Here is a 21,409-nt window from a genome sequence, read left to right as displayed (position 1 = left end):
ACAAACCGCAAGACAGACGAGTCGAACGATAATAAGCATACGGTCGCAGACGTAGCACGTCATGAACCATGCCGAAGCTGTCTTCTGGAACAATCAGACGAACGAGCAGACGATCGAGTACCGTCTTACGACGATAGTCCCAGCGCAGCCCACTGCGAAGGGTCGATAACGAGCAATAACTTTACAACAATTTTGAAAATAACTCTCGACAGGCATCTATTTTTTATCTCTCCGGCACACACGAAGTTCCTTTGTCCACGCGAAGCCGGGAAAGGTCGACCCGTTGTTCGCACCGTACTTCTCCTGCAAGGTGCACGCGGCACGAATCGGTCGTTCCGTCGAAGTGTGCGTAACTCAATTTGTTGCGTCGCAGACTTCTGCTCAAAGAAAAAGAAAAAAAAGCACGGCTGCGTTTGTTCAAGTCAGGGTGCTTATACGAAGAATAATAGCGTGTAAGGACGAGCGAAGCAGCGGGCGCGGGTGCGTAATATCGCGCAATAATGCAAATTCTCTCGGAATTTACAATTCAAGGCGCATCCTGAATACAGATTACTGCGAAGTCCCTTGAGGCCGGAAGAAAGTTGACCGGAGTGAAAGGCGCACGATTCCGAGCAAATCGCGCCTTATATCCTTCTTTCTGCCTTTCTTTCTCGGAGCCACCGATATACTACAGCCCTGCGAGACTCGCCGTCTTATATAAGCTCCGAAGAACGCTAAGAGGCGAAACGCCCAATTGTCGAAGTTTTCCGGGTAGTAAACTTGGACAGTTAGGAGTAGGTGTGCATGCCTTAAACAGAGAGAGAAAGGGCGATAGAAAGAATTAGAACTCGATATTCTTTCGCTCATGTTTTGTACACCTGAGGAAAGAGAATTAGGTTTCCTCAGTTTCGCATCGACCAGGCTTAGTGCGTTATTCACTTGACTCTCAAGCTTCGTTTCCTTATGTGGCTGCATAATGAGTTTGCATAGCTTTGATGTCGGCTTGAGAGTTTGCAAAGCTTCCGTAAAAGTATAAATCCAATAAGCGACAACGGATTAGGTATATGTCTTCCTTTCTTTCGGGCAACTGTCGATTCCAGGACGAAACCATGAAAATTGCAATGTGGGCTGATTTATCTATCTATATCCATCGATATCCATATCCATATCCATATCCATCTACATCCATATCCATATCCATCTACATCCATATCCATATCCATCTACATCCATATCCATATCCATCTACATCCATATCCATATCCATATCCATCTACATCCATATCCATATCCATCTACATCCATATCCATATCCATATCCATATCCATCTACATCCATATCCATATCCATATCCATATCCATATCCATATCCATATCCATCTACATCCATATCCATATCCATATCCATATCCATCTACATCCATATCCATATCCATATCCATCTACATCCATATCCATATCCATCTACATCCATATCTACATCCATATCTACATCCATATCTACATCCATATCTACATCCATATCTACATCCATATCTACATCCATATCTACCTCCATATCTACATCCATATCTACATCCATATCTACATCCATATCTACATCCATATCTACATCCATATCTACATCCATATCTACATCCATATCTACATCCATATCTACATCCATATCTACATCCATATCTATATCCATCTACGTCTGTCTGTCTGTCTGTCTGTCTGTCTGTCTGTCTGTCTGTCTGTCTGTCTGTCTGTCTGTCTGTCTGTCTGTCTGTCTGTCTGTCTGTCTGTCTGTCTGTCTGTCTGTCTGTCTGTCTGTCTGTCTGTCTGTCTGTCTGTCTGTCTGTCTGTCTGTCTGTCTGTCTGTCTGTCTGTCTGTCTGTCTGTCTGTCTGTCTGTCTGTCTGTCTGTCTGTCTGTCTGTCTGTCTGTCTGTCTGTCTGTCTGTCTGTCTGTCTGTCTGTCTGTCTGTCTGTCTGTCTGTCTGTCTGTCTGTCTGTCTGTCTGTCTGTCTGTCTGTCTGTCTGTCTGTCTGTCTGTCTGTCTGTCTGTCTGTCTGTCTGTCTGTCTGTCTGTCTGTCTGTCTGTCTGTCTGTCTGTCTGTCTGTCTGTCTGTCTGTCTGTCTGTCTGTCTGTCTGTCTGTCTGTCTGTCTGTCTGTCTGTCTGTCTGTCTGTCTGTCTGTCTGTCTGTCTGTCTGTCTGTCTGTCTGTCTGTCTGTCTGTCTGTCTGTCTGTCTGTCTGTCTGTCTGTCTGTCTGTCTGTCTGTCTGTCTGTCTGTCTGTCTGTCTGTCTGTCTGTCTGTCTGTCTGTCTGTCTGTCTGTCTGTCTGTCTGTCTGTCTGTCTGTCTGTCTGTCTGTCTGTCTGTCTGTCTGTCTGTCTGTCTGTCTGTCTGTCTGTCTGTCTGTCTGTCTGTCTGTCTGTCTGTCTGTCTGTCTGTCTGTCTGTCTGTCTGTCTGTCTGTCTGTCTGTCTGTCTGTCTGTCTGTCTGTCTGTCTGTCTGTCTGTCTGTCTGTCTGTCTGTCTGTCTGTCTGTCTGTCTGTCTGTCTGTCTGTCTGTCTGTCTGTCTGTCTGTCTGTCTGTCTGTCTGTCTGTCTGTCTGTCTGTCTGTCTGTCTGTCTGTCTGTCTGTCTGTCTGTCTGTCTGTCTGTCTGTCTGTCTGTCTGTCTGTGTCTGTCTCCATCCATCTACTTTTTCAGAGGTGACTGGGAAGTAGAGGACTCAACCAGTAGAGTTGCAATGGGGCTTTTTCACAAGACTTCGTAATGTATTCTGGTAACGCAATCAGCAACACGGTCGTTGTGTGTGGCTGTGTGTTCTCCTGTCGATGCACTGCCTGGTTATGCTACACTAGAGTACTTTAAACCAGGAGTCTGGGGTACAAACAGTTTCGACGCTTGATTTAAGACCGAATTGTACGGTTACTGCTTACGGGATAAGGTCAGAAAGGCGAGAATTTTATGCAGATACAAAGCGCTCGCGCATTCATGCTCGGATTTAAGTGCATGGCGATGCGGCAGTTTAGTAAACGGCGGGGAGCTAGCTGGCGTCACGTAGTTCATGAAAACAGGACATTAGATTTCTGCCAAGCGGGGCATAATTTGAATTTCCGAGATTTGCCTTTAGGGGACGAAGTGTAGGCATTTCGTTTTACAACTTCGCTCCGGTAAAATTTTGCAAAACAGAACTTTAGAAGTAAGGCATAGCTTACTTTACCTTTCGCTGTAAGGTCCTTCAAGAATGCTATTTTCAATAGGAGACGAGTCGCTTCTTGTCGCGAAATCTTTTTATTAACAGATAAATGGCGTTGATTAGCTCAACTGTAGGTGTGCAAAGCATTATTTTATCCTTAATACAGCGATATTTCCCCCCAAAGCTTCCTAAATTGCTCGGAACGCTTATTTCCCTTCGTTGCTCCCGAGGCTTTCGACGCACTAATTAGGCTCTATGGAAATACACGTCCACGATTCTAAAGCACTTCGGTAAACCCAAATTTCTTAAAATCAGGTCTCGTTAAGGCTGCATACTAACTGAATGCTATCCATGCAAATCAAAAGTTCACGCTAAACTTAATAGACCACAATCGTCGGCGTTTCGCATGCTTCAAACGGGGTCATTTCCCTCCAGGGGCAGATTCAGTCACTTCGCGCCTAATGTAGAACCCCACTGTCCAGACTGTGGGGAGGCATACTGCTCCTTGTCCCATATGCTCTGGCAATGCCCTGCGTTACGCAGCTCATCGCTAACCACTCTAACCGACTGGGAGGCAGCCCTTAAGAGCGGCGACCTCTCAGAGCAACTACGGGCTGTCCAGAGGGCCTGCGACAGGGCGGAGGACCACGATCTTCCGACCCCGACGTGGGTGCGGCCCGCGACGGCTACGGGGACTCCCTGAAAAGGGAGGTACCCTAACGCCGGTTCATCAAGACCATTGATAAAGTTCTTTGTCTGTCTGTCTGTCACTTTCCACGGTTCGCCCTCTACCCCGTACTACGCTGCGTTAGATACATAAGTCATAAGAATACTAAAACTCATGTTAGGAAGTTTGTCTCAGTAAAATAGGGCAGGCTCATTCATCCTTCAGTTGACGTCACACGGCATTCAAGGTGGCTTTGTGGTCTTGACGGATTGAAGCATTGCCACTCTAAAAGTGGAGAGAGATGGAGAGAGAGAGAGAGAGCCAGGGTGTTCAAGTGGAGAGAAAAAAAAGGAAGCGAAGGAAAGATGATGTGCCTAGGCATTCGCATCTTTATAGAGAAAAACAAGCTTTATCGATGTTCTTCAGATTCGCCTTGCCTGAGTAGCGCTGACGTCAGGTCGTCTTCCAGTGAATGTTTACGACGCCGATCCGCCACTCATTCCTCGACGAGTGTTGTTCCCCTTCCGACATATCGATGGAGTGAGTACAGTGTCGAATGTTGTGTAAGTGATAATATGTCAGGAATGTTTCGAAGAACGTTTTATCAAGCAAAACAAGATTGCGTTTCTTCGAAAGCACCGCAGCGATAGCGACCACTAGAGGGAGGCCCGTTATCGTTCCATCGTTGCTTAGTGCCGCTTCGGAGGACAGAAATCTGATTGCGCGCACGAGGGTTATGCAGACGACATACGCGAGCCCGTATAGACAAAAAAAAAAGAAAATAGTGAGTAAAGTCGACACTAGCTCTCGCGACAAACTCTTCAAACGATGGCGGAAGCTAGCAATATATCGACATGATTGAGGCAGGTACAGTCAACAGCAAAAGTTTACGGGCTGCGGTTTCCCCTTCAAATGTGAATTCCTGCACTGTTAATGCATCACACTTCATATTTAATGAATCACTGTGTAGGTGGCGAAGGCTACTACATGCTGGAACATTTAATTCGAGGCTCTGTGACCACGCTTCGCGAGAATTCAGCTTCTTGGCAGATCCTGCGTCCTGTATGCTTTCGCGGTTGACTGTACATTTTGTTTCTCGAGCACCAAACCGATTACTGCACCGAGAGCGAATTAAGGGTTCGCCACCAAGCCAGGAAAACGACGTAAGAGTGAGAGGCATGGGTGGGACGCCCACGGACAAAACCAGCACTGCAGACCTTCCCGACGTCATGGACTATGGCGACTTGTGGTGAAACCTATAAGAAACTATTAAACTGCACTCGAAAAAAATGAACGAACTACGGTGGCCGCAGTTAGATGGGGCTGAAATACATAAACGCCCATATGCCGTGCACTGTACGCACGTTAAAGAATTCCAGGTGGTCAACATTGGTCCGGAGTATCCCCCACTACGGCGTGCCTCAACATCAAATAGTGGTTTTGGCACGCATAACCCCAGAATTATAAATAAACAAGGGTACAGAAGAGGCCTGAATACGCACCAATAATCCGCGAAATCTCTGAATTCATCGATAACGTGACCTGGGGAAACGTTTATGTCATCCCAAGCTGCTAAATTGCTTTTGCGAACCGTATTCTTCAAACAGCAATTTTGCTACGAAATGCGGGGAATTAGTAGCCCTCAATGTATTTTGACCATACTAAAAAAAAAAAACAGGAAAGGTATCGATAAGACAGGATCCGTTACAGCATAGAGAGCGGCAGAAGGTAGATGGAGAAGTTTCGAGAAAGGGAAACAAGGTTAACGAGAGGTACGCAAAAATGCTAGAACCGAAAGCATTTGTGGTATACCTGATTAACTCAAGCAAGCTAGGTGACTATTCGCCACCGCCCCGTTTCAAAGGAGATGCCATTAAATCATCATCGTCATCATACAGTGGAGCGCCTTTGTAACGAAGTACATGGGGCCTCCGAAATCATTCGCTATACAGGTGACTTCGTTGTAAAGGTCACGCACCGCATCCACTCAAAGTAGAACGGAGACAAGAATTATTCCTTCCTTATGCAGGGCATTTTGCTGTGGAAACGTTCGTTATAGAGACTTTCGACTGCACTTCTCTAGAGCTGAGCTGGCCGACGCAGAAGGATCGGGTAGGTCGCGCTATACCGACTGTTTTGCCGCACCTTGATTCACTGGATTTGAATCGAACTGCGGTTGCAAGCGAGATAACGCGCGCGGGAGTACTTCGCTGCACCTCGAAGTGTATCGGACGTTGATGCCCGTTGCAGCGAAGCAATTGCGCCATTCATTGAGGGGCGGGAGATAAAAGCACTGCGAGGTCAGTGACCACGACATACGCACAGTATACTTATGCCGGTGAAGCAACCCGTGTCTACCGAATACGCGATCCGGCTGCTACGCAAAAATTTTTGTTCTGGGGCAGGCAGTCGGCGCCGAATAAGCATGTGCCTAGCGATAACAACAGGAACAAACGAGCATTGAGAGACGAAAACAGATTGTGGGAACGGTGTTTGTACATTACTGTGTTTCCCACTCGGTTACTCTTAACGCTCCGACGGTTGTTAGAGCTTAGTTAAACTTTTTCACGCGTTATCGCTATGCCAGTGCGTACTTGCAATGTGCTAGATGCGCCTTGTTAGACTCGCGGTAACCGTAGTAGGCGGTAACGACGGGAACGTTGAGCCGCTGGTTTATCGCTTTTTTCCGTAACCATTTTCATAATTGCCACGCGCTAAATGAACATGCGCATAGCAGTGCATCAGACTCAGGGGCTGGGTGGTTTGCTGCTATATAAAGAGGCATCAGCTGAGTGTTTAAGCACAGCCTTATAATTTTTTTCCCTACCTCTAGCACTTCTGCCTGACGCCAACTGCTCACGATGGTCACAGAACAGCGATGTACATCCAACTCGCGCCTGGTTCGGGGTGCACTGGTATTGGTACAGCGGTAATAGTAGAACACTTTAACACATCTTTATGCTTCTATTTTTACGTTATCTCTACCATCCCTGCCAGCTACTAACAACTCATGATCATTACAGTACAGCGAATGCTCATGTACTTAACACCCGGAATTGGCTGGTAACCTAGTGCTACTGCGATAAAATAAAAAAATAAAAATGACGGTAGAACGCTTTATCACAGCCCCGTACGTCGCTTCATAACTGCCTTTGCTGCCCCTGCCAGATACCTAATACAGATATGCGGCAGTATGGGGATTGCGCTGGCAGATGGTGCCTGGTTAGCCGTCAGTGGTAGTCCGGTAATGCCATGCTAAACCGTTCAGATTTCGCATTTTCGAATTGCGCCTTTTTCTTTTTTTTGCCGTGGGTTTAAGGAGTGCACCATAGAATAATTTACACCCCCTAAAAAATAAATGGCGAACATTAATCTATAACCCAACATTTTACACCCTTTTTGAGTTCAAGGGTGTGAGTTACAGACCAATTTATAGCGTTACTCACTCTTGGGGGTGTAAATTATTTTACAGTGTAGGAGGTCCTAACAGGAGACACGGCGCAACCTTAGGTAGCCTTATCCTGGTAGCCCATTGTCAATTTCAATCACAGCTATGAAAATAAACATGCTAGGACGGGAATCGCTGAGTCATTCTAAGCTCTTCACCGTGAACACGTCATTTGTTGAGGGAAATGTTGGTGAATGTTTGTCCGTATGAAGGGGAAAAAAAAGAGAGAAAGATGGGTTCTTCCAGGAAATTTGTGATTCTGGTTTCGTTATCTCTCCATCGCGCAGATAGCAGCATCGAGAGCCTAGAGATAACGAAGCACTTAATGAAAAGAAATAAGGAAAAAAAAAGAAAGAACGGGCATATCCCACCCGCTGTGGAAATCAATGTTATGCGAAGCAGTGTGCGGGGAGCCTACTAAGGTAACGAAACGACGATGATAACACGAAGATATATGCGGCTGTTTCATGACCTGCATGATAAACACGCCATGATATTCATGTCACGACTGATCATTCATGTTCCTCATACGCTCTTGTCATACTATGACAATTTTGCTGCATACCAAGTAAACGAAGCGACCATGAGAGCACGAAGATGTGGGCGGCTAGATCGAGAGGTACTGTCAAAGTGGCAAATGTTCGCCAAACAAATGCTTCGCATTTAAAAATTATCCTTGCGTCTGACGTCGGGATCGCCGATCAAATAAGCTAAACAAGTGCATTGTAATGTCTCTACAAAAATGTTCGATAATTCCATTAGGAAAAAAAATGTTAAAGTCCCCGCTGGTCGCAGCAGACTTTCGAATTGCAGGAGTTCGTGTTGCGCAGCGTTTTGCATTGCGGAATAAATTTTTCATGAAAAAAAAAAGTTTGTGTCGGCAAGATCTTTGTGACGTCCACTCTTTGCGTCCGTTCATATGGATGCTCTTTCGCACAGCGTGTTCCAACAGTGTTCAATCTTGTGCAACTGTAGGTAAAATTTTATCGAGGCTTTAATTATGGGACAGTTGTGATTAGCAACCAGGACAACACTGTCTAGATTTCACACATCACCGTAAAGCTCCGTGTCATCAACTACACCACCACAACAAGGCCTTAACAACTAATATGCACGATCTCAGCCCGCCACACACATTTGGAGCGCACGATGGGGCAGTACATCAGTGACTATCAACCATCGCTCACGTCGAATGCGTTCTCGAAGGGGTCAGTTTCAGGCAGCACGTTGCAAAATACGAAAAGAGTTTTCAAGACGTTGCTATGGAGACAGCTACGACGCGTACGCGACAAGAAAGTTGGTAACATAGTTTTCGTTCTTCTGCTGCATTCCCGTCTAGCCATGGGTCACAAACATGGACATCAATAATTGTTTGGTGGAGGAAGGCCATTTTCTCTGGTAAACATTGTTTTTTAACCTTTTCAAGCTGCTGTGTTTTACTTGGGTCGTTCGGTAAATTTGAGCTTTCCGCAGGCGTCAGGAATCCAGAACTTCCGAGGGAACTGTATTGAAGTGCACTGCATGGCAGAAGACGGAATGCGTAAGCCAGTGAAGCGACCAAGCAAACAAGTTAGCGCGGTCAACTTGAAAGACAACCGATTGACGTCAACCTTACAGGCGCCGGCAGAGCGGACGAAGGAAACATTTCGATGACGTCATCCTTCTTAAGCAAATAGAAGCTTATTTTGGTCAACAGTAGCTTTCGGTGCTCATTTTTATCGCTAAAATAACAGCAACAAACGAACAAACAGCAAACGATCAAAGAAAGAAAAAAGGGAGCGAGGAAGCGAAAACACACAATATCCACAGGCTGATCTATGGCGACAGTGTTCACTTTTCCAGCAGACCAGAGGACGAACGCGCGTTGCTTTTATGCACAGCTGCAGCCCGCAACTGACATCACTGTGCTTGCGGCGCAAGTAAGCGCTTTCCGAAGGCGGTGAAGCCGCCTCTGCGATAAGATAGTCAAGCGGGCGTGTGATTTATTAGCCTCAAGAGGCGAGAGGGATGGAGGCCGGGCGCGGGTATAGAGGAATGTCGCTAGCGGCGGCTGACTGGCGGCAAAGCTCGAAGAACGTTTGCTCTGCGTCGCCGACGACAGAATCCGCGAAAAACAAGGGATCGGCAAAGCGATTGCCGTCTCTCGGTCTTGCCGGTTAATAGACTTGTTTTTCTTCGGGCTGTGCCCTCAGATCGCGGTCAGCAGAATTCGAGCCCTCGAGCTCGGAGACACGTTTAGTGCTTCTGCCGCGGCCTCCGCCAGGGCCGCTATTCTGTAGCGATGCCTTATGCCTTATTCTATGCTATTCTTATCATCGACCACACACGGCCGCCTGATCCCGCTGATAATGTGGGCAGACCATCACCCTGACCTCTGGCCAAGCACGAAAAGCCTGAAAAAGCATAGAATCGGAGAAGGCATCGCTACAAAATACCGGCCCACAACATATGAAGGGACAGCAAATAAAGAGGCGACAGTGTGCCTACTAGGTTGACACGCTCAAACTCCTTGGTTCCTGCGGGCTTTCTCAGACTGTGGCATTGAAATTGTTCAGTCCGGGCACTATAGAAGGAAATGGTGCAGTTCACAGCTGGCCAAGTTAACTCTGCCGACTCGCAACTATTAGGAGGGTGTTGTCGAACGTCTGTTTGTGCTAGGTATCTCGGTGTAAAGAAATTTCAAGGAGCGGGGGTGGGAGGGGGATGCGCGTTCAGTGTCACCTTACCTCCCTTCTCCGCTGGCTGCACCCATGACGTCACCGGATGGGCAGTGATTGTGCGCGCTTAGGCCACGCTTGGTACCAAATGTCGACAACATCGACAGCGACGTCATCACCCACGGTGCTAAATAAACTTGTTCGTTTAAGCAAGTTTAGTTCGAAAAATACGATCGCTACATCTGCGTATTGATTGGCTAGATGTTAACGACGAGGTGATTTAGGTGAAAAAGAAAGACATTTTCGCGACGAGCCGTCGAGACCTGAATAGATCACGCGTTTGTGTGGAGGGAAAATGAAGGGGCGTTTAAAACTTTGCTGGCGATTAGCACTTTCTCTTAAGGTTCTCAGAAACGTCTGCGAAATCTTCATTGACTATTGTCTCCTCATTCTTTCGTTCCCGTTCCACAATAATGTTTCATTTTTTTTCCCTTCCATTTAGTAACGTTTTCTCCGAATTGGAGCCGCAAGCGCTTCTGGCCTTTGCGCTGTAATATTTTCTTTTGCCAATAATCGGGTCTCAATTTTCTGTAGCATCCACGCGGCCGGAAATAAATGTCAATCGCGCATAAATCTGACTCGTAAAACGGTTCGTACGTTCCGCACCGTTTCCCATTTTACTCGTCGCTGCACTGCCCTCTCACAGTTTTACGATCAGCATTGCAAGCACATGCGTCGTTTCACACAAAGGCCGGTTTCCGACAATCTCTGCACGGTTGGCTTTGAAAGCTCGCAAATCGTGCCACTAAGCCTTGCTCCCACTGATGCCTCATTTAATGTCAAACCAGTGTGGCTTTCAAGGCTGGTTCTTTTTAAATTGATATCGTTACAACAGATACCGGATAGCTTCGTTCTTTGTAAGAAGGTTAAACTAACGTTAAATGAGACGGCAAACAAGGTCGTAGAGATTCATTGGCACTATGCTCAAACTATTACTGTAGCTTTCGATATTAAGCAGCCACAACGATAACGGCTGCCCAGATGAAGCAACACTTGCATACTATAAATATATATCGTAAAAACCGGAATACAGGCCGAGCTTTAAAAAAAGCAACTACGGCAAAGAATCTACCTCCGTCTCATACATCGTTTTTTTTTTCATTTTTAAGAAATAAGGTTTGGGGGTCGACCTATGTTCCGGTTTTACAGTATATATACATTTATACGTGTACATGCGTACACACACACACACACACACACACACACACACACACACACACACACACACACACATTATATATATATATATATATATATATATATATATATATATATATATATATATATGATGTATATATACGCATAAGGAAAGATTTACCTTCAAAATATACTCGTACTGATTGAAAGTGGAGAAGGAAGAAAGAACTTCACAGTTTACACTGTTATACACACACAAGTTTGGAGCACTTATACCTAGACCGTCCTTTCACAGAGAAGATGTTGGGCCCGTGGCCTTGTGCGGCTGCTGTGTGCTGTGTCTGCTGTGTGCTTCTTGAAATGCACCAGCCTGCATAACCGCCTGTGACTGAATCAGTGCCCAAGAAAGTGAACGGACACGTGGTGACACTGCGTAGCCTAATTGGCGAGGTGCCGCACCCGAAATACGGAGGACGTGGGTTCGGCGCCCGCCTGCTGGCACCTTGTCTATTCGCCCACCCTTTCATTTACCTCTACTTTAGTATTTCTGCATTTTAGTTCAAACATGTCTATTAATATCCCCTATGCTTTTTCTGGCTGCGTTGCCTGCATGGTTGTGACCAATTGAAGATTGATGTTCCTCGGATCCTCTTCATGACGCAGGCTATTTCGAAAACGGCAACCACTCTGGCTTAGAATTTTCAGTGCAAGATTGGACCGCTTTGATTCGCCTTCCACACCTGTACGTTCAGGATTTCGGATAAGGCTCGACGTCTACCGCCTTATCGAAGTTATCGAAGTACACAAAAAACAAAGTTTCAATGTGTAGGTCACTCGATAAGGCATCACTGGGCAAGCGTCGGCGCTGAAGGGTGTACAAATTGTCCACGACACAGTGTGTAACATGGACGGTCCCTTAGAAAACGAGTAGGCGCCGATACAGTATCACGCCGAAACCTTTCACATTGACTTCTGAGCCGTCAGCGCTTTGCTTATCAACCGGCTTATCAGCCTTGCTCTCAAATACCGTGCTTCGTGCATTTTGCTCGCTTTCTTTTTTTTTCCGAAACCGTAGAGTGCTTGATCTACTGCTCGAAGACGCAAGGACGCGTTCAGCTCCAGCAGACTATACGTAGGAACTAAAAGAAGGATTGATTAGCGCGTTAACTAGCCGAGTGACCGACCAAAGGCAAGGTCGACAGGATTTATTAACTGACCAATCGCCAAGTCTTAGCTTCCTACTTTTGCATTCTGTCCGTCAGCGCCTGTCGCGGCGGTTCATTGGCTGTGACGTTCTGCGGCAAAGTTCTAGGGTTTGAATGCCGGCTGCAGTGACGGCATTGCGATGTGGCGCGCAATGCAAAAGATGTCGTTTATTTAGATTTTCGTGCACGCTAAAAAACGACAATAATAAAGAAAACCTAGATCGGTATAACGTAAAACTATTCCGTTTTGTTTCTATTCCAACATGGCCGACACCGCTCGGTCATTGGTCGAATTTTTTGAGGCCGCGCCCATTTTTCCTGCCTGTCAAGCGACGTCAGGAATGCACAAAAACTGCCACGTCAAAGTGACGTTTACGCACACATTATGCTGAATTATGCCGAACAAACCCGGCAAATTCGTGGAATAGCCGGTGAGTGCCCCGGTCCGTTTGGAATAGAAAAAAATGGCGGCCTTCGTGGTTTGTTTGGCGGCGGCGGCGGCGGCGGCTCGTCTGTGCGGGCGCGGGAGGAGAGAGCCCGAGGATGCGTTTGACATGCCAGACGATCAGTTTCGGCGGCACTTTCGCCTGAAGAAAGAAACTGTGCGGTGGCTGTGCGACGAAGTGGCGGAGGAACTCGGAGGCGTGAGAACTTCAGCGCTGTCGGTGGAGCGGCAAGTGTTGTGCGCGTTGCGATTCTTCGCAACGGGCAGCTTTCAGGCCTCGGTAGGGAGCGAGGAGACGATCGGCGTGACCCAGCCTGCGGTCAGCAAGTGTGTGCGACGCGTGGCGGAGGCAATCGTCCACGCCGGGGCCCGCAACAAGTGGGTCCATTTCCCGAGGACGTCGGAGGAGAAGGCGGCCGTGAAGGAAGGGTTCCTTCGACGCGGCTCCATTCCCGGCGTCATCGGATGCGTGGACGGCAGCCTGATAGCCATCATCGCACCGAAGGGCGAGCAGAAGGCGGCATTCATGTGCCGCAAAGGGTACTACGCCCTCAACACAATGTTCGTAAGTATCTTAATTTTTGTCTAATTGGCCCGTGATCGCAACGCGTGGCTTATGCTGTGCGCGCTCTCGTCAGATCTGCGACGCAGGCATGCGGATCCTCGCCATCGACCCTCTGCGACCGGGGTCAGACCACGACGCCCACGTCTGGAGAACTACGTGGTTGCGTCGTCGGTTCCTGGAGGGGCATATTGCCAAGGCCGGCGAACACCTCCTCGGTGAGCAGCGGGAAAATTTTGTACAGTTGCAATTCTGGCAGCAAAGCGTGCTCGCGGCGTAAGAGAATATTGAAGCCCGAACCCCTTATGTTACAGTCAGGTTACTAAGTATAGGCGAGATGTAGAAATTTTCCAATGGTATCCGCACGAAATAAAGTGACAAGAAACCTTACTTTAAACTAATTTTTAATGTGAGTGTACAGTGCACACGTTGTCACATTCTTTTTTTACACCGACAGTCATTTGTGAATGAAGACTACACAAAAAGCTGCCTTGCTGCAAATAGGGATGCTGTGTCCCAGCTATTGTTATCTGTGATCACAGCTGGGTCAGGTGCTCAGCCTGTATGTTTCTTTATTGCAGCCTTTCTGTAGTAGGTGCATTTTACATGACCCATGCTTCGCCTACTAAACTTTGTGCAGATTTCATACCATTTTTTATGATCCTGCAGGTGACAGCGGCTACCCCCTGGAACCATGGCTCCTGACCCCAGTCACAGGCCACCCTCCCGTACACACTGCAGAAGGCAGGTACAACACTGCACATGCTGCCATGCGGTCCGTAGTGGAGCGGTGCATTGGGCTTCTGAAGAGCCGCTTTCGCTGCCTTCAGCGGTACCGCGCCCTCCACTACCAACCAGAGCGCGCTGCCAACATCGTTGCCGCATGTGCAGTGTTGCACAACTTGTGTCTTGATGAAGGTGACGTGTTGTCGGATGATGTTAGTGATGACAGCAGCAACAGCAGCAGTGACGATGAAAGTGGCAACCCCTCCCCACAGAGAGTTCCCCGAGTGAGGGCAGCACGCATGATGTACATGAGAGGCTGTGCTGCCCGGGATAATGTTATTAGCTCATTTGGCACGACACGGCAGCAGCACCAGCGATACCTGCAAAGGGTGCGAAGGCGGCTGCGACGACAGCAGCACCGACAGCAGCAATAAACATGTGCCTGACACTGCAGGCAGATGTTTATTACCGCTGTCTACACATCTAATAGAGAGCAGGAACCAATGTGAAGAAATGTGTGCAATTAGTGGATAGCGTGCTGCTTTTTTTATAGAATGTGCTCAATCATAACCAGCGTTTTCACGTGTCCTCTGCCAGTGAGCTGTCACTACCGGAGATGATTGCATCATTCCACTGTGACACTACATGAGAGCCTTTCATTTAGTACCTGTGGATAGAACACTTTGTGTTCATCAGCAGAATGTTGTAGCTACTTCTCTGGGCAGCTGGGGTTTGCCAAATGATTTGCTGCTGCTGCTGTTGCTTCTGTCATCACCGACACTGTCACCGCCATCTGCACTGTGCATGGGAGGATGTTGGTCTTCGCCTCCTCGCTTCCTATTTGGGCTGCTGCCAAGCACAACACTTCTCGCTCCACCATGTGTACTGTGCTCACGCACCTTGTAGGCCCTGCGCTGTTTTGCCACACAGCCACCGCACAGTTCCTTGACATAAGGCCAAGTTATGCCGAAAATGATCGCCTGGCATGTCAAGCGCGTTATTCTCCCTTGGGATAGTGTACATATGTAAATAGTTCTGAAATTGAAGGAACACAAATTGTAAATATTCATTTCAAGTGCAACTTGCATTGTTTAAAATCGTTTATTTATATCTGCATTGTAAATAAAACCATGTGATCGATCTTCAATGCCGTCTTTCATCAAAGCAAATGACAGACAAGTACACAGAGCATGGCTTCATGGCGCCAAAATAGCCGTGTGATGTTCACTACATGGGACCCAGTGCACTACCACTGGGCCGTTGGCAGATGTTAAATCGCATAAATATGACACGAGCATAATGACATTTTTTTGAACTCGCAGACAACCATTTTTCTTCATCCAGCAACTTCACAGCAAGAAAGATCTTCTCTATTATGTAGTTGGCATGTTTGCAGCACAAAACAGTTTCTTTTCAATGACTAGTGCCGTAATAAGATCACAATATAAAGCAGCCATGACATGCTTCTAAGGAACGACAAGTGAGAAAATGCTTGGCACTAAAGCGGTATTTCATATAACGGCTGCAAGACCAGCCTGGCAGCGAATGTCAAAATAGCGGCCACATCGATGGCTCTGCTACATACGTCACAAACTGTGCTCAACTACAATGGGGACTAGATTGTATTGCTATCATAGGTAAGGACACCTGAAATATCACAGCGACCACCACAGGTAACAGGTGCTTGGTGTGACCAGTGGCTTCATCATCAAGAATATCTTGATACGCATGTGCAAGCCTGGCCTGCCTGTGTATAAACACACATGCTTCTCGCAATAAAGCGCTCTTTCGTTTCCTGCTGCTCGGGTGTGTACACTTGGTGTTAACAAAAATACCAATTCGGCTACTTTGCGTAGGCACGAATGATTATACATTGCAAACATGACATACACATGGCATGAAAATTGATTTCCAGGTATCACAGTATTGTAGTTATTAAGCGCACCTGTATGTGTGCGAGACAATGTCATAGTTGGCGTAAAAGTGATTGCACAGTGTATCTTCCGTGGAAGAGCGGCGCACATTGAAACATATCAGTAACAGCAAAACAAAAGTGAAGAACACCTAACGAAAATACGGCAAAAAATGTACATATAAGTTATACCGTCTCACTTGGACAAAGAATAATACACATGAAATGAACTTGGAGAAAAAAATACGGTAAAAAACAGAAACGCAAAAATATGACAGAAATTGTAAATATACCTTATGCCGTCGCACTTGGACATAGATAATTACACAAAATGACTAAATGACACACTAAAAAAACACGGTAATGAACAGAAATGCGAAACTTGCACTAGATATTAAAATAAACATGACAGATAATTTCACATATATAGATAGATAGAACATAGATAATCAAATAAACATCGATAATTACACAAAATGACTAAACGACACACTAAAAGAACACGGTAATGAACAGTAACGCGAAACTTGCACTAGATATTAAAATAAACATGACAGAAATTACCTTGAAAAAAAAAATTTTGATTAGGGACAGAAATTACGGAAAACAGCCATATCATCCTTTAGTGCTGCATAAAAAAAAAACATGCATAGATTGGTGACACTTGTACCTAACAAAGCACTAAAGGATGATATGGCAAAAAAAAAAAAAAAAGCTGCCCCTTAATGCTGAGGCGGCGCGCGCAGGTCGGCCAGGGCAGCCAGCAGCTGGCGCAGCGTGGTCGCAATGAGAGTGTTCGCCTCTCGCGAACCACGCATCTCGGCCACCAGCTGCTCGAGGACTCGCCGTGTCGCTCGCTGCTCTTCCACCAGCTGCGAAACAAATTCACTTAGTTAGCTACAGGTTATGCACTGTAAATTCTCGACTTGCACTGTTTGCAAGTCTTGCAGTTTCAGCAAGGTTACTCTTGAGGGCAGCGAGATCATTCACATATGACATGACAAATGGCCGTGCAAACGTACATGGTCAGTTATGTTAAAAACGTGTGAAACGTAACAAATCGCACCAAGCTGCCTCTGCCTGTCAGAAGGCAGTATTGGTGACTAGTTGAATTGTTAAAGAAATTATGATCATGCTGTCGCGATACATGCAACCATGGAAATGTTTTGTAAGTTGCTATGTGTTAAAGAACACCTCAAAGGAGATGTATAAACGTGCATGAGCCAATGAGCCAAATGACTACACATGCCTCGCATGTGTAACATGGTTGTAATGTACATTATTACCATGTGCCCTAATCACCTCTTCAACAAATGACCCGGCCAAGTTGTACGCACCTGCCGATGTTGCTGCAGCAACTGCTGGTGGAAGCTTGCGGCCTCCGCGTTTGCCGCCTCAGCTAACCGGCTCTGCCGGGCATAGTCGGCGGCCGTGCTCGATGCGGCGTCCGTGAGGACCTGAAGTCGGGGTGGCCTGCGGGGCTGCTGCCGAGCTGATGGTCCGTAAAAATAAAATCAGTAAACAGTGGTTAAGAAAACTAATTTCGCTCCATCCTGCATAGACATTTTACTGGTTCATTATCAGGTGGAAGCCCAGAAAAATAATTCCAGCAACACACCGTTTACAAAATGAACAGTCAATTTGCATAAACAAAAAGGCACTACACCATCATAAAATACTACACTGACAGTACTTTCAGCTTGTACGCTGCATTACAAATGATGTTAACAGTCACATTATTGTTCCATTTTGCAGCGACCCTTAGGCAGGCACTTCTTCTTTGCCATGTAAATAATATAAATACACAATTTCTGTTTCTAAGGTCTTAATAGATAATGCTTGGAGTGATGTGTTCGTATTGCAATAGCTGCTGAAGTGCCTTACGTGCAGTGCCACTGGTCCCCGGCTCCGTTCCCACCGAGACGCGCGCAGCTGCTGGTGGGGCAGGGGGCACTTCAGCGGAATCCTCACTGGCTGTGTCCTCCTGGAACAATAAAGTACAGGACATAATGTGATTAAGTTCCATCAACTGGTTGCAATGTCTATTTCACTTATCACGCAATTCCTAATCCATCATGCGACATACTAGTGCCTTGGAGCTTTGACAACTCGTCGCTAATGCTTTTCGGATTAACGAGTCATGAAATCCACCACAAGGTGTTTCTAACAGCAGTGGGGCAGCATTTCCGTTCTTGCAAAGTACGGATATCATGTGCTGGCATGTGTGTTGAATTGTAAGAATACACACACAAGCACACAAGGGAAAAATATTCACCACGGTGTAACTGCCCGACATCGGTACACATAGCAACGAACATTGCTACTCACCTCAGCATTGCCGTGAAAAAAATCCGCAGGGGCGGAGGCTGGGCCGGTATGGGCGAGCACGGCGATCACTCGACCCTCTAAGCCGCCCAACTTTCCACCTCCCGTCTTCCTGCAAGTGCATGAACACCGTCAGCTTATACGTTCCGAAGACGTTGCTAGTCGCGGGCTCACCTCTTTTCGGCGCCAACCTGCGCCGCGAGTTTCTTACAGTCGTACGCCATGCGTGCCCAATACAGGCGCCAGCGCCGGGCTATCTTAACTGCCGGCCCGACGGCGTTTAAGGCAGCGGCAATTTCTGCCCATAGTCCCCTTTTTTGGGCAGCACTCATACTTGGCGAGAGGCTGGTGGAGCCTCTCGCCAAGTACGGATGCTGCTCCATAAACTCCACTAGCATAGTGGCCTGCGCGGCCGAAACGCGCGCGCTGTTGCTGCTCTCCGCCATTTCTTTTTCGCGCTCAATTTTCGCCGGACCGCAGCGAATTAATACCAACAAATCGTACCGTTTCAGATATCAATTCGTCGTTAAAACATATCGGTTACATTAATTTAATGTGTCGTTATTTTATCACGCCATAAATGCCACGTTAAATTTAACACAAGTGAATAACAACAACAAAAAAACTTTTCTCGTGCGAATATCCAGCAGAAGCATCTGTACCGCCCGCACGGGGGAATGGATCACTGCGCAGCAGTGTGTGGCAAAGAAACAAAAATGAGCCTCTCTTACAGACCACCCTCGATTTAAATCATGACTACATTCGGAGACAGTTGCGATCGTTTATAGAAAACGTTTACTTACCACCTATCTGTTGAGATGCCTTCCAACCTTCATCGATTCTTCCGTATCCTATGCGAATAAAAGCAAAAGTGAACACCATGCGATCGCCCAGCTCAGATGGTACTGCTCAGTCACTAAGCACAAGAAAGAATGCTGCGTTTACTCACCGAGCACTACGCTTTCGCAGTCTTCATGATGTTCACAGCTTCCAGAATTCTTCTCGGGCGAAAGTACCGCGTACGGCAACATTTCAACTAATCACGTTACGGACAAATATACACCAAGTGCGGGCCACAGGACCGATCAGCTGTTTTCACGTAGCCGCCATCTTAAGTGTGCGTAGCGAAATGGATTGGATGCGGAATTGGCACGTGTGTGGCTATGACTCAAAAAATTAAAATATTTGTGCTTACTTTCAAGTGCGCTTCAACTTCTCTTGCGTTAAAAGATTACAAAACACTTTTACTTTCAGCGACATACAATTGTTCTTTTATCAGACGTTTACGTCTTTATGTCACTTGCTATACGGTCCCTTTGCAAATAAAAAACAAGCAAAACATACTTCCGGCAACGATGGAGGCTGCTGATTGGACAGATTGAAAAACGTCGCTGGTTCCCGCCCCCATACGCAGAAACTGTCGCGTCATTTTGACGTCCGGATTTTGGAACACTTTTTGTTTGGAATAGAGTTACGTTATCGCGCCCCTAGGTGGACAAAGTTATTCCGAAGCTCCACGCATTGAAAAAAAAAAAAGAATGTCTGCCAAATTAACTCGGGAGTTACCTCGTCAAACCCCGTAATTGATTTTGTTTCGTTTCGTCAAGCATGCTGTATTCTTGTATCGAGATACTCTTTGCGATTAGCTTCTTCGAAACTTCCTGTCAACCACCCAAACTCTTCCACGCTTGCATTAATATTGGCAGAGAAAAACCGAAAAGAAAGAAAATATGTCAGAGGCACTTAGGTATCCCTACATGAATGAATGTGGAAGCATTGCGACGTCTTCCCTAGGAAGATTCGTTTTACGTAACGTAATGGTATTATTTTCATGTTGCCTTCTGTCATTTCTCACATGACGTGCCTCGGCCTTGTTCGCGTACTTGCGTGAACGTCCAAAAGAGTCGGGCGCAGCTACTGACTGAGAAGTCGAAGGTTCGTCCCTGAGAGCGCACGGCAGAACTCGCCGAAATCAACGCACCGACTAGCAGTGGGCCAGTGCAGTAAGCCGTAAAATTTCATACAATAATTACTAGAGGGAACTTTGAAGCTGCGATCGCCCTGCCACCCCATGGGAATGATGGGAAGTGCGTGGATTTGTCTCATCTTCGTATTTGTGGATTCAGACGTTCTTGCGAATTTGTTTATTACGCTTTATCCGTCTTCGTTGTCCTGAACTTCAAAGCGATCTATACATTTCTAAGTTCAGAATGCTCCGCGAACACGCACAATCGCTACTAAGTGCAGGCGCTTAACCTGTGGTGGTGGTCAAATTGAAACGCGCCAAGCGTCCTTTGACGTCTCATCAAGGCCAAGGGCATTAATCAGACGATTGCCATGAGGGAACCCCGCCCATCCATCAACGACTACAAAGAAGTCAACGCTACGTTATCACTGACTGCTGACGGGTCCACAAGTCGCGGGGCCGTTTGAAGCCACAAGGACTAGGCAGATCAATGTACCTCCCATAATTCTCACGATGGCTGAACCGCTTCCATCGCATATCCCGTAGACACTAGCGTTAGAGTTTCCTCTAGTACTATTGTAAAGAACTATGACGTCAGCGTCTTCGCAGAGGGAGGGGCAGTATGGGAAAGCAGGCATGAGGAGCGGCATCGGAGCCAGCTGTGGAAGACGACGAAGGCGCGAGCACTGGGACGAGCGTGTTTCTGCGACCACGTGACTCTTTGTACCATCTGCAGCCACGACGGCGGATTCTCCAGCCTCGTGAGGCATATAATGCTCTCGCATTAAAAAAAAAAAGAGTTGCACACGCAGAAACGATACACGTCGAGATCTGAGAACCTACTCAGTTGATGAAACGACTACGAATGTTCCCGCAGGTGAGGGTGAAATCGCTCATATTGATACAGCATAAATAATATAGTGTGCATAAACAAATCTCCACAAATGAAAAATAAAACGATTACCGTTCTACACGTGCTAAGCTGACAGTTTACAGCAACTCTTTTTATGATAGCGACACAAAGACGTAGCTATCTGACAGAAACACAGATGCAAAGAGAGAATTTGCAGTGCTTGATTTAAAGCTCCGCACGCATGCAGTGGTAATTATTATTATTATTTTTTGCTTCG

At 46.7% G+C, this 21,409-nt stretch overlaps 2 protein-coding genes and 1 long non-coding RNA gene across 4 annotated transcripts in view; 1 reads left to right on the top strand and 2 right to left on the bottom strand.

The window, feature by feature from the left end:
- LOC139050766 (uncharacterized) overlaps positions 1–21,409 on the bottom strand; it is an 83,276-nt gene that overhangs the window by 23,366 nt on the left and 38,501 nt on the right. The window lies entirely within an intron of this gene.
- LOC135902711 (putative nuclease HARBI1) lies at positions 12,443–15,067 on the top strand. Its single transcript, XM_065432935.2, has 3 exons — positions 12,443–13,353; positions 13,427–13,568; positions 14,020–15,067. The coding sequence occupies exons 1-3, from the start codon at positions 12,808–12,810 to the stop codon at positions 14,508–14,510; spliced, it is 1,179 nt and encodes a 392-aa protein (XP_065289007.2). The 5' UTR covers positions 12,443–12,807; the 3' UTR covers positions 14,511–15,067.
- LOC139050767 (uncharacterized) lies at positions 15,443–19,782 on the bottom strand. The gene is made up of 6 exons (XR_011509072.1): positions 19,263–19,782; positions 19,117–19,164; positions 18,317–18,425; positions 17,873–17,972; positions 17,326–17,480; positions 15,443–16,860 (listed from the first exon to the last, which is right to left on the bottom strand). It is a non-coding gene; the product is annotated as an uncharacterized lncRNA (long non-coding RNA).

Source organism: Dermacentor albipictus, chromosome 10, assembly GCF_038994185.2.
Source record: "Dermacentor albipictus isolate Rhodes 1998 colony chromosome 10, USDA_Dalb.pri_finalv2, whole genome shotgun sequence".
Lineage (NCBI taxonomy): Eukaryota > Metazoa > Arthropoda > Arachnida > Ixodida > Ixodidae > Dermacentor > Dermacentor albipictus.
Note: the sequence above shows the minus strand (reverse complement) of the source record. Positions and strands in the feature narration are given on the sequence as shown.